The sequence below is a fragment of the Nomascus leucogenys genome, chromosome 11 (assembly GCF_006542625.1).
Source record: "Nomascus leucogenys isolate Asia chromosome 11, Asia_NLE_v1, whole genome shotgun sequence".
Classification (NCBI taxonomy): domain Eukaryota; kingdom Metazoa; phylum Chordata; class Mammalia; order Primates; family Hylobatidae; genus Nomascus; species Nomascus leucogenys.
Genome location: NC_044391.1, coordinates 88,544,008 through 88,556,760, shown reverse-complemented (window position 1 = coordinate 88,556,760; position 12,753 = coordinate 88,544,008). Strand labels below are relative to the sequence as shown.

Genomic DNA, 12,753 nt, shown 5'->3' with positions numbered 1-12,753 from the left:
TTCCCCTTCCTTTATCCTTTTATAGGACCTATTCATAAGATATTAGGCCTGTCTATAAACTGAAGAACATCTCATTGACTGTGACAATGGGCGAGATGAATGATGGGTTATAAATATTTCTCTGTTCCTTAATAGCTAACAGTCTTTTTCAAGGACTGTGGACTCCTGTTCCCTGCTCATCATGTCATGGGCATCTGCCAGGAACCATCTTTGATGGTGTAAAAATCTTGAATACATAAGAGGGAAATTTTAGACTTGTTAGAAAGGAGCCAAGCAATGGAGACCTTAGATAGAATTCTCACCTGGTTTTGTTGGGTAATTGTTACTTCAAAAAAAAAATGCAATTTCTGTTCCCTCTTTCCTCCAACCATTTATCTGGGAAGCAAGTTATTGGCAACCCAGAGCTGATTGTTGGAGCTAGGGAAAATGGTGTGAAATGTGAGAAAATGTAATTGAGATAATAAAAACAAAAGATTTTACAATACATTATCCTCCAAGTCATCCATTAAAAAATTGATAGCAAAAATGTGCAGTGTTTCAAGACTTTTCTTTTTCTTTTTAAATAACAGATTTAAAGTAGAACAAAAAGTAGACTTCAAAGATGTTTTGTATTCTTTGAACATAACCGAGATATTTAGTGGTGGCTGCGACCTTTCTGGAATAACAGGTAATATGATAAATAATTCTTATATTATCATGTTAATTTGTTTTGTTAGGACTACATTAACTAGCTGAGCTTAAAACTGAAAGAGTATTCAGCTCTGATAAATATACGCACAGTGAATAAATGTCATAGTCATGTTGAGCTGTCTGTAAACAAGCACTTTATGTTTAAGTAGTTTTTCTTAATGAAAGTCAAAAAGCATTTTAGAATGTTAGATAAGCACTCTGGCTATACTTCTAATAAAACTACATAAGTCAAAGTATTATATGGGTTTTTATTTCTGCCCTGTTTGGATCTCCTCATCTGAATAATGGGAATTACAACTTTGAGTCTCTCATCTAAGCAGAGCTAATACAACTCTTATAAACCAATTTGCAAATGTTAATTCACTAATATGAGAACACATGAAATAGTCATCCATAAGCTGCTGGATGATGAACACAATCAAGAAATTGTAACGCTACAGCTTGCAGATTTAGCAACAGAGTCTTTTGGGCTGACAACATATCTGAGAAGATGGAGCTGTTATGCTAACTCGCACCGGGGGAATCCTGCATGATTAACACATTCACCTGTACAACGAAGCCAAGATAGTCTTTGAATTCTTCGAGTCTCAGTGGTGCTCACTAGTTCAAAAATAACTAGCTAAAAAAAATGGATGAAGAGAGCCAATTTGTCCCAAGTTACTTACCCTCTTTTAAATTCAGTCTTCTGTTCTATAAAAAGGGGCCTAAGCTTGTCTGTCTAATGGGGTTGTAAATCATAACATGAAATAGTGCAGAATTGTTTTATGTATTTATTTCTATATAGCTATCTGGGCTTTGGAAATGTGTTGTTAATTTAGTCATCACCCATCAGTTATGTGGGCAAATGAACAGAATGAAAAACTTTCCTGATGGAGGAGGTGAATGAGGTCACAAATATCAAAATGTTCATTATCACCTTCACACATGAGGTAGCTACTCGTTCTCACACTGACAGATAGATCTGACTTTTCTGACAATTTTGTCAGCACTAGGTGTGAGATAGTCAACATTAAATACTGCAACAGGATGCTCTGTAAGTGTGCCCTGAGACACAACCACCTCTTCAACCTTCAATAATCCAAACTATTTTTCATGCACTTCCTTTTCTTAAACTTCTTTCTGGCCATAGAGAGATCACTCAATATGCCTCAGACACTTCAAACAGCCACTTGCTCTGCAAATTCCCAGTAATTTGTGACTTCTAAAAAATCTCCTGTTACAGGCAGATTTTTAAAGAAAATACTTCCAAAATGTTTCATAAAGGACTTTATTCAGGAAAATAACCCAGTGCAGATAAGAATAAATGTCCAGCATTTTCTGTTCTTTCCCTCTTGAGTTACCTATTTGAGCTGTTTTAACCATTTTGGTTCTGTCTTATTGTCTAGAATAGAATAGTCATAGCCAATGCTGATACCCCTGCTGGCAGCTAGGAGCACAGTAAATTCTCTGCTATCTCTACTTATCATTTGTACAATAAACATTCACTAAAGGCTACTATGAAGCAGCCCAACACTAGTCTTATGGGACATCTGTGTGAAAGGGACACTACCTTATATTTATATAGTTCACAAGTTTTGAATGAAATGTTTTTATAGAGTTACTTTGGAAACTGTTAGAAAAATATTTGACTTCTCACTCAGTTACTACTCCTTGTGTAACCTGTAGTAAAATATTTAACCTTTGTGAGTGTAAGCATTCTAATCTGTTAAGTGAGATAATATAGTGACTGGGGAAATAAATAAAAGAATGTATGTAAATCATCTAGTTTAACATTTGGCGCATAATTAAATATAAAACAGCAAGTGGGAAAAGTATCACATTAATATTACTTGCACATCTAGCAAATGTACTGTTTTCTTGTTCTCTTAATTTAATAACAAGGTACTTAGAATTTTCATTTAAAAATTAAGAGAAATAATGATTATGAAGGCATAGTGAATGAGTTTGTAAAGTCCACGTTCTTACTTCTAACCTATCACATTTCAGGGCCTGTTCTTTTCCTAAGACTGGGTTTTGTCTGCAGTGAGATGGAACTAAGGAGACTAAGTGGTTTAGTCTAATAGCCAGGGAGTCATTTGGGCTGGTGCCATTGCTAAACTGGGTGAAATTCTTCACTCCTTCCTAACCTGCTTTTTGGTCTTTCCTCTTGGCGTGGGCCACTAGGTCATTCCCTCTGTGTTTATTTGTCTTATTCCAGGCAATCCTGGGAGAAGAAGGTGCTTATTTGCCAGACCTTGAGAGAACATTCTCTTGCATTTCAGTTAATTCACACTAATAGTGTGGATGCCCATCTCTCTCCACTTTACAGGTTTCTATCACTAGGCATACTCAGATGCATTGACTTATTTATTATTGACTTATATATTACAAATATTTATTGCAAGCCAATTATGAGCCAGGCAGTTTTCTAGAGCATGCTTCCTTTGTCTTCTGAGGAACGTTGTCAGATCTATCTTGTCTTGCAAGACCAGCTTGACATGGCTTCTGGGCTCCCGGTTTCACTTCTTCCTTCTTGAGGAGACTATACTTGCAAGTCACTCTACCAGAAACACTTCACATATACATCAGTTCCACCAAGGGGAGAAAAAGGTGCATTCACTCTCAGCTTGTATCCACACCAGAACAAAACGTTGTAAGACACGATCTTATGCTGAAAATTTTAACAGGTTTTAAAGTGTGTCTCTGAAGTGATTTTGTAACAGGTGACACAGAAGTTCCTTAGAATTTCATAGCTTCCCCAGATTTGAAGGCAAGTACATTTTATTTTAAACTAAGATCAAAACTAAATACACAATATAAAAGGCACTTTGGCTTTGAGGTTAAATATATAGGGTGGGATTAATTCAAATCTGGAAAGCCTCTTTCATTCTGTCTATAGACAATGGCTAAAGGAGGAAACGCTCTCTGTCCCTTCAAATAGTTCACTTAGTTGGATACCTGATTTGAGGCTTACATCATTTACCTTTTATATCGCAGAAAAACTTGATCTCTCTATCTCTGTATATATGTCATCTCTGGAAGAGCTAAACCTAAATCACCTTTATCTGTAGCAAATTGACTAAATAGGAAAAAGTTCATTTATTTGTTTCCTTGTCTTTGATCATTTGAAAATGTAATGATGCTGGGCATGGTGGCTCACACCTGTAATCCCAGAACTTTGGGAGGCCAAGGCGGGTGGATCACCTGAGGTCAGGAGTTCGGGACCAGCCTGGCCAACATGCCAAAACCCCATCTCTACTAAAAATACAAAAATTAGCCAGGTGTGATGGCAGGAGCCTATAATCCCAACTACTTGGGAGGCTGAGATGGTAGAATCTTTTGAATCTGGGAGGCAGAGGTTGCAGTGAGCTGAGATCGTCAGCCTGGGGGACAGAGAAGACTCCATCTCAAAAAAAAAAAAAATAAAGTAATTAATATGGGATCTAATAGGTAATGGCTTTTGATTTTAACTCTTAAATACACTTTTATGTATTTTTTTTTAACCAGATTCATCTGAAGTGTATGTTTCCCAAGTCATGCAAAAAGTTTTCTTTGAGATAAATGAAGATGGCAGTGAAGCTGCAACATCAACTGGTAGGGTGAATGATTTCTGGCCAAGCTAGAAGGAAAGATGGGGAGAGGATGAACATTACGGTGCTGACCCTTTTGAAGTATTGTAATCTTCTTTTTCTCTTCTGCTGTCTAATACGCTTCAGGAGGAAAAAAAGGAAATGTTTGCATACGCTCTTCATATTTCTCTTCAGTCACAGCATGATACAAAAAGGAAGGGAATGGGTTTGATTAGGAGTTCAGGCCTATCTACTGATACTTGCTCACTTGTGAATTGGATTACCTGCGAATTAGCAGATCGGACTTGTGGAGAAAACTTTAGGGCTCAAATATAAAATCATTATTTTTTAGGAATGCTCACCCTTACATAATTGTATTTTATTTCATTCTTTCACTACACCAAGTTAGTCCCCACTTTGCTAATTTGATTCTTGTTATTATCTCTGTGGCAGTGGCTCTCAAACTTAACCTGCACGTAAAAATCACCTGGGAAGCTTTAAAATCTCCTGTGCCCAGTCAGCCGGGCGCAGTGGCTCACGCCTGTAATCCTAGCACTTTGGGAGGCCGAGGAGGGCGGATCACGAGGTCAGGAGATCGAGACCACGGTGAAACCCCGTCTCTACTAAAAATACAAAAAATTAGCTGGGCGTGGTGGCGGGCGCCTGTAGTCCCAGCTATTCGGAGAGGCTGAGGCAGGAGAATGGTGTGAACCCGGGAGGCGGAGCTTGCAGTGAGCCGAGATTGCGCCACACTGCACTCCAGCCTGGGCGACAGAGCGAGACTCCGTCTCAAACAAAACAAAACAAAACTCCTATGCCCAGTCCACACCCCAAAATAATTAAATCAGTATTTCTGGAAGTGAAATCCAGACTCCAGAATTTTCTTAGGTTTTCCTAAGCGATACCAACGTGCATCGAAGAACTAGTGCTCCATAGTGGTTTGCAGCTTGCCTTTTTTATTACAAATGTAGTGCATAGACCAACGACAGCACCACTTGGGAACTTGTTAGAAATGCAAAATCTCAGATCCAAACCCTAGACCGACTGAATCAGAATCTGTATTTTGCAAGATCACTAGGAAATTTGTATGTACATTCTAGTTTGAGAACCACTCTTCTAGGCCATATTTCCTTGAACAAATGACATTTTAAATAGCATCTGTGCTGCATATAAATAATGCTTGAAAAATAATTAGAAAAAAGCCCTAAAATCAATTATAAATGGACAAGCAACTTTAATGAAATCCTCGTAAGTCTATTTTAATTCCTCATACTGTTTGGATTTTAATCAACATTTAAAAGCTATCATTAAAATGTCTTACTGATAAATATATAAAAATTGATATTTATTAATTTCTTGAATAATTTGCAATGCTGCATTGGGCCAATGGATTTTGACACCTGGATGAAACACACTGGACTCCATTACAATTTTGTCATCTCCTGAAGGATTTTGCATTGCTGTGCTCAAGGAACTTGGATTGTAGGGGATGAGCTATATTAATCTTTGAAGAAGTCAAAAGGTTATATTTGGATGAAATGGCTGGATCATGTAGACAAATTTTCCAGCTGCTTTCAAACAGTACTGAGAGAGTCCTTATAGATTATTGTTTGATCTCATTATATAGGTGAAGAAACAGGCCCAGCAATGTAAAGTGGCTTACCTGAGGCCATATTATTGACAGCAGAATTTGAACACAGTTCATGTTCCCTGACTTTAAGTTCAGAGCTCTTTGTTATTGCCCACTGTCTCTCATTTTAAGTCTAAAATTTTCTAGGATTCTGTAACAATCATTAAGAGAAGGCAGATGAATCAACAGTAAAACTCCTCAGAATAGTATTTTGACTTTCAGAAATCCACTCAGGTACTGCTCAAAAGCAAAAAAGTCCAAGTATTCACTGTAAATGGAAATGGGAGTAAAACTGACCTTGCTTTTGGATTTATCTTAATAATTCAGACATAAGCCTATATTCACTGGTTATTTAGGTAGCATACCCTTGATATTCTGGATAGGAGAGTGCCAATCATGTTATCATACTAAGATTATATTTGACTGTTTTGTAATTCTAATGATACATAGTGATTTTATTTTTCCTGGGGTCTGAAAATAACAGTACAAAATAATTATATTATTGGTAAATACAGTATCTGAATTAAGCATAAAACATTGAATCTAGATAGGAAAAATATCTAACTTTTTATATTTTCCCATTCTAAATATTGACAAATACTGTAATGGAGCAACATAATATAAATTATCATAGAAAGTAATTTTTAAGGCAGCAAATTTCTGCTTCAAATCTCATAATAAAAATCTCACACACATTCACTGCACAAATCCTAAAAGCTCTGAGCTCACAGAATAATTTTGAAAGAGTAAGTTAAAAAAAAATTAATTTGAGCTCAGATGTGATTACCACAAACCCGAAGTATAAAACCGAAGTGCAAACATACCTAAATAGGAATTAGGAATTACAAACATTGTAGAAATAAATCATATAATGCAAATAAAAAGTGAACAGAAAATTACTGTTTAAAAGATAAATTTTTTCAACTGCTTTCACTAAATTGAATCTGGTATCTGGCTTGCTTCTTCATTGAGCATAAATATAAAGTTAGAATTATTCTGTGAGTGACCTAATATTTATTCTTCAGTACTTTGGTTTTTAAATTTATTGCAAATTCCTCTGTATTTAGAAAATAGTTATTTTTCCACATGTTAACTCCTTACACAAAATGACTTTTCCTATCTACAGAATGTATTATGAATATACTTTCTTTACTGATCTTTTAATGCAAGTATCTAAATAACTGTTGTCTCTATTTTATAGGCATACATATCCCTGTGATCATGAGTCTGGCTCAAAGCCAGTTTATAGCAAATCATCCATTTCTGTTTATTATGAAGCATAACCCAACAGGTACCTTTTTCTGAGAATTATTTGGGGGAACTGATTATGTTAAGCAGAACTAGTTCCAGCTTCTAATTGCAATGTACATATCTGAAGTCATTTGTTCTTTGAATGGATATTTGTTAAGTGCATTTTATATACCAGGTATTGTATTTTAAGAGATGACAGAGGCCTAAAATAGGGCAGTGGTAATAATAGCTGCCATCATGTCTACTATATGTAGTAGCCATTTCATATAACCATCACTAAAGCTAAAACCACTCCAAAAGATTAGATATTTGACTAGTAAAGAACAAAAGCTCAGAGAAAGATTGTATAGTTTGTCTCAGGTTACATAACTAGAAAGTGTCAGAGTGGGAATAAAGGTCAACTGTCTGTGTATGATGCCACATTGGGGATGGAAATTGAGAGGTGTGGAGTTGTGAAAGAATTCAGAGGTGGATACCAAAACAGTAAGTGACTAATGTAGGTTCTAAGGGATAGGAAGGAGTCAAAGGTAATTTCAAATCTCCAACTTGGGCAACTGGTGAAAGATGATGCAGTTAGGTAAAGGGAGTGTAGAAGTAGTGGATTGGATTGGCACTGGGCACAGTGTCAACACAGGGAAATTCAGATTGTCTGGATGGATGCTTCAGCACTTTCTCCTGTGAATAAGAGAAGCCAGAAATGTGAACACAGTGGGAAAATTGTCAAGTTTATGTTTAGGATCCTTCAGCAGTCATAATGCTCATGCAAGAGTTACAAACCACAGGGTAGTAGAAATTATATTTTACCCATCTCTGTATTCAGGCCAATATTTGGCAAAATGTCTTGCACGTAATATCAGTTTCCATATAGACAGAGGGTGTGAAATTGGGTTGGGCTCAAGTTCCAGCTGAATTCACTAACAGTTGTGAAACAAGTTGCTTGTCCTTTCTAAGCCACATTTTCCCTATATCTTATTTGAACATAATAGTAGTACTCATCTCATAGAGTTAAATAAAAGAATTTTTGAAGCCTGTAACACTGTGACTGGCACATACTAAGGATTCATTATGAATAAATTAAGAAATATGAATGAGTGAGTGAATAAGAGAAGAAAGGCAAGTGAAAAAGTTTAAAGTCATTTACAGGGAGAAGAAACATAGTTAATCGCAGAATCTGAATCTATTAGATTCACTAGCGATACTGATGTTATTGGCCCAGTAAGGGATACATCACTCTTTTTTTTGGCTCCATGAAACTAATGCTGAGTGACCCTTTTGAAAGTCATATCTTAAAGACAATGAAACAGTTTTAGAATTGATGAGATTGCATTAACACAACTTCAATTCTAGTAATGGATGTGTCAGTGTTCAAATGTATTCTACGTATGTCATTTGATCTATATGTTTGTCTAATCTTTAGATAATTCTAATTTTTTACAATTAATATATAATTATGTAGTGTGGAGACAGAAAGAAAAAAAGCTGCATTGGGCATCAACGCACAAGTAAATAATGGCATTTAGAATAATTATGTTTTACTCTATTTTCCAGGTTGATGACTTGTTATGTGCAAAGGCCAAGTAACAGCTATCAGTAAAACAGCAGCAAAAATTCAAAACCCAAAATAACCCACTTATCTGTTTATTTGTGATAATGCTTAACTAGCAGATCTTAATGACAGTTTGAACTGTTTTATGTTCTTTATTGTAATGATACTTTCTAAACTAGGGTTACTCCTTTAAAGTATTGTTTAAAATAAATGGCCACTCATTTATCAGGGACTGTCCATTGTTGTCGTATAAAATGTAGAAAGGGCTGTTATCTTAAGACAATACATATTTAGTGATTTATCAATTTTTCTCTCACAAATGAACTCAAGAAATCATTGAGATTAATGAAGATAGTGATTTAGCATCACTATAGTGAACTATTAAATGGCTTCATAGTATACATAAAGTGTATTCTGTTGATGATTTCTTTTTTTTTTTTGAGACGGAGTCTTGCTCTGTTCCCCAGTCTGGAGTGGCGCGATTTCGGCTCACTGCAAGCTCCACCTCCCGGGTTCACGCCATTCTCCTGCCTCAGCCTCCCGAGTAGCTGGGACTACAGGCGCCTGCCACCACTCCCAGCTAATTTTTTTGTATTTTTAGTAGAGATGGGGTTTCACTATGTTAGCCAGGATGGTCTCGATCTCCTGACCTCGTGATCCGCCCACCTCAGCCTCCCAAAGTGCTGAGATTACAGGCTTGAGCCACCACGCCCGGCCTCTGTTGATTTCTGAAGTATAAGGATGAATGATTTTAGGTTTAGTACAATCAATTTTTACATAGCCTGGAAATTTTCTTTGATCCAAACAGTCCTTTTGTGCAAAATCTATCCATTATTTGGATTTTCCTATCAGATGAATTTTATATTGCAGTATGTTCCTCTAAAGCCCTTACTAAGCTAAACTTCTAGGACAATAAAGCACCTTTTTAAGGTTGGGGATGTAGGCCAACTTTATAGGCTTTGAGAAGAAAATTGTGAAAGATACTCATGAAAGGTACCATTCCTGAAAAAATAGTGAATTATGATTTTGAAATTGACAGGACTCCAGACATAATGAAAGTTACTGCGTTTAGAACTCTTTTGGGTCGTGTGTTGAGGGGAGAAGCAGATTGCAGAATATCCATTAAGAATTTTTTTCTTGCCTAACAAACAATGAGCTTGGTAATGCTATTGTATTGTAATATTAGGAGGTAAAAGTTGCTTCCATCTGATGAAGATGTTGTATAAATATATTGATTAAATATGGGAGTACCTATTTAGGAAGGAAAGATGAAGATAAAAAATAATAATTTTTGCTTCAGTCTGCCTCTAAATTCTTCACTATTATGTCAAGGGAGATTTTATTAATCTGCCCAATTTAGTAGTGAGTAGATTGATGATGGCATGAAGACTCAATTCAAAATGTGATTCTTCCTGGAGAAAAAGACAGATTGAAAAGGCTGGGACTAATGGGTTTTATGTAACATTCTACACTTCTAGGTATTTAAAATTTTAAGATATTGTCTTCAATTATAAGTTAGTGTTTATAGAAGTTACTTTAAAATTTTTCCAGACAAATTATTCTGATGAGCATTTTAATGCCATAGCATTATGGCATTAGTATTATGAAGATGTAGGAGTTGCTGCTTATTCCTATTCTGACTAAATGTAATATCTATTCTGAGAAATGTATTTATGTATCTTTATCTATCTGAAATATTGGGGTATTTGGTTTTTTTCCAGAATTATTTTAATATTTTGAAACAAAACATTGTTGACTATAATTATTCATAATAAAAAGTAAAATCTGGGCCGGGCATGGTGGCTCACGCCTGTAATCCCAGTACTTTGGGAGGCTGAGGTGGGCGGATCACGAGGTCAGGAGATCGAGACCATCCTGGCTAACATGGTGAAACCCTGTCTCTACTAAAAATACAAAAAATTAGCTGGGCGTGGTGGTGGGCGCCTGTAGTCCCAGCTACTAGGGAGGCTGAGGCAGGAGAATGGCGTGAACCCGGGACGCGGAGCTTGCGATGAGCGGAGATCCCGCCACTGCACTCCAGCCTGGGTGACAGAGTGAGACTCCGTCTCAAAAAACAAAACAAAACAAACAAAAAAAATAAAAATGTGCCGGAGTTTATGTCTATTTCCATGTTATTTGTTCTTCAAAGAGTGTGTCTTTGGACTGAATAGTAGAGTTAATAAAAAAGGGCCGTCCCACTATTATTTCAAATACATTTAAATATCATTTTATTAGCTTTAAAATTATGCAAAATTTATCACCTTTGAAATAAACCTTTATTACATCCGAGCGTAAGGAACTTAAGGCAACATTTGACATTGATTGATTTAGGCCACTTCTCTTAACCCAGCTGGAAAGAAAGGTGAATAGATTTTGGCACATCATTCTTTCTGTTTTGTCCTTTAGTTCTTAGTTCCTTTATACTTGCAAACACAGAATGGCTAAAAACAGGTATTTGCATTTATGCTGTATACTGTATCACTTTGGTGAGGATTTGAAAGTACTAGAGATATAAAAATACTGTCTTTGGCAGTAAAGTAAGCTTTGATTCAGAGCTGATAAAGGAGAACTGGGAAGTTGCACTTTTAACCCTGAAGGCTTACATTACATCCATAAAATGATGATTGCTAATGCCTTAAATTTAAAACTCTACCATGCTCATCACCATTTTATTATGCTATGGTCTCCGGACTGGGTCTCTATGTTTAGAAGAACACCTCTCTGTCACTTTATTTTTGCTTCCCTCTGTGAAAAACAGGATTAATGCTTTTTCCATGACAAGCTGTAGTGGGTGTTAATTTACTTCATGAATTACCAGAAAATGATTAATAATGATATAATTATGAATTTGAGACAAAGGAGAAGGCTTTGCTATTAGACACTGCCTATTTATCTTACAGAGAAAAAAGACCAAATGACATGTTAAGTATTAAGGAAAACTAACTATTGTCAGTTGTTTTCTCCTGAAATTCCTAAAGTATATTTGTTTTTTTCCCTAGAATCAATTTTGTTTATGGGAAGAGTGACAAATCCTGACACCCAGGAGATTAAAGGAAGAGATTTAGATTCACTGTGAATGAAAAGCACAGCCTCAGAATAAACGATAATTTCTCAAAAATAGTTGATTGGCAAAATATCATCATCTTGACAATATTTGCTCTATATCTTATGTCTTTTCTGTTTTAAACTGTGCCTGTAGTAATAGATATCTGTCTTGATGAATAAGTAAAATTAGGTATGCATTTGTTTCTGTTCCTTCTGTATGTTTTAGAAAATCTATATGCATCTAAAACCTTAAGCGTACGGAAAATATTACCATTCATATGTTAGAATAATCCTGTCTATAATATCTTAAATATCAAATTCTTGTCTTAGATATCAAATTTATTATTCCCTAAAATACTGGACTATTAGACTCAGGCATAGCACCATTATCTAGCCATGGGGAAGTAAGGTCAAGAGACCGTGGCCATGGTACATGCCTCTTTGGGGTGTCACTTAAGACACGGAGATCCAGTATTCCTTGCAGTAGAGGAGCTTTGGGTATTTCATTAATCTTCACTTGTTATTTGACATGTTACATTTAATATTTATGTTGTTTCAGTACCTTTTGAAACATACCAGGTTTTTTTTCTACTGATTTATGGTTTTAAAATGTACACAACATAGAAATGCTGAGCACTTTTGTAAAGCATTCCTCTTTTTATAGGTGAAAGTGGCAGCATAATTAGTGTGACTCAGGAAGCTGAACTTCCACAATGTTACAATACTGAGCCAAGGAAGTGTTAGAGTTAAGATTGTGCACTATAAAGATTAAATGCAGATCCCTTCCCTTGAATACTCCGAAACATCACATCTAAATATCAAAAGCTAAAACTACATTCCAATATTACTTCATATAGCATGTTTCACAGTTTTTCCACTTTCAAGCTAATGATGTAAAATTCCTTTTTGTTTTTTTGTCTTGGCAATTTTGGCAGAGAGCTTAATGATAGTGGCTACACCTCATTGAGCCCTAATTTTGTGTTGGGCTCACTGAAGTAAGCACTTTTTACTTTATGTTAAATGTACTAAAATTTTTATGAAAC

At 35.8% G+C, this 12,753-nt stretch overlaps 1 protein-coding gene across 2 annotated transcripts in view; it reads left to right on the top strand.

Moving 5' to 3' along the window:
* The window catches only part of SERPINI2 (serpin family I member 2), a 32,117-nt gene extending 20,202 nt beyond the window's left edge, over positions 1-11,915 (top strand). The window contains exons 6-9 of one of the 2 annotated variants that reach the window (XM_030822785.1): positions 570-667; positions 4,177-4,263; positions 7,070-7,159; positions 11,665-11,915. In XM_030822785.1, coding sequence (XP_030678645.1) covers positions 570-667; positions 4,177-4,263; positions 7,070-7,159; positions 11,665-11,741 — 352 coding nt within the window. In that variant the 3' untranslated portion in view covers positions 11,742-11,915. The remainder of the gene's footprint in view (positions 1-569; positions 668-4,176; positions 4,264-7,069; positions 7,160-11,664) is intronic. The other variant, XM_030822784.1, reaches the window with a different exon arrangement.
* Positions 11,916-12,753: the final 838 nt, after the last annotated feature.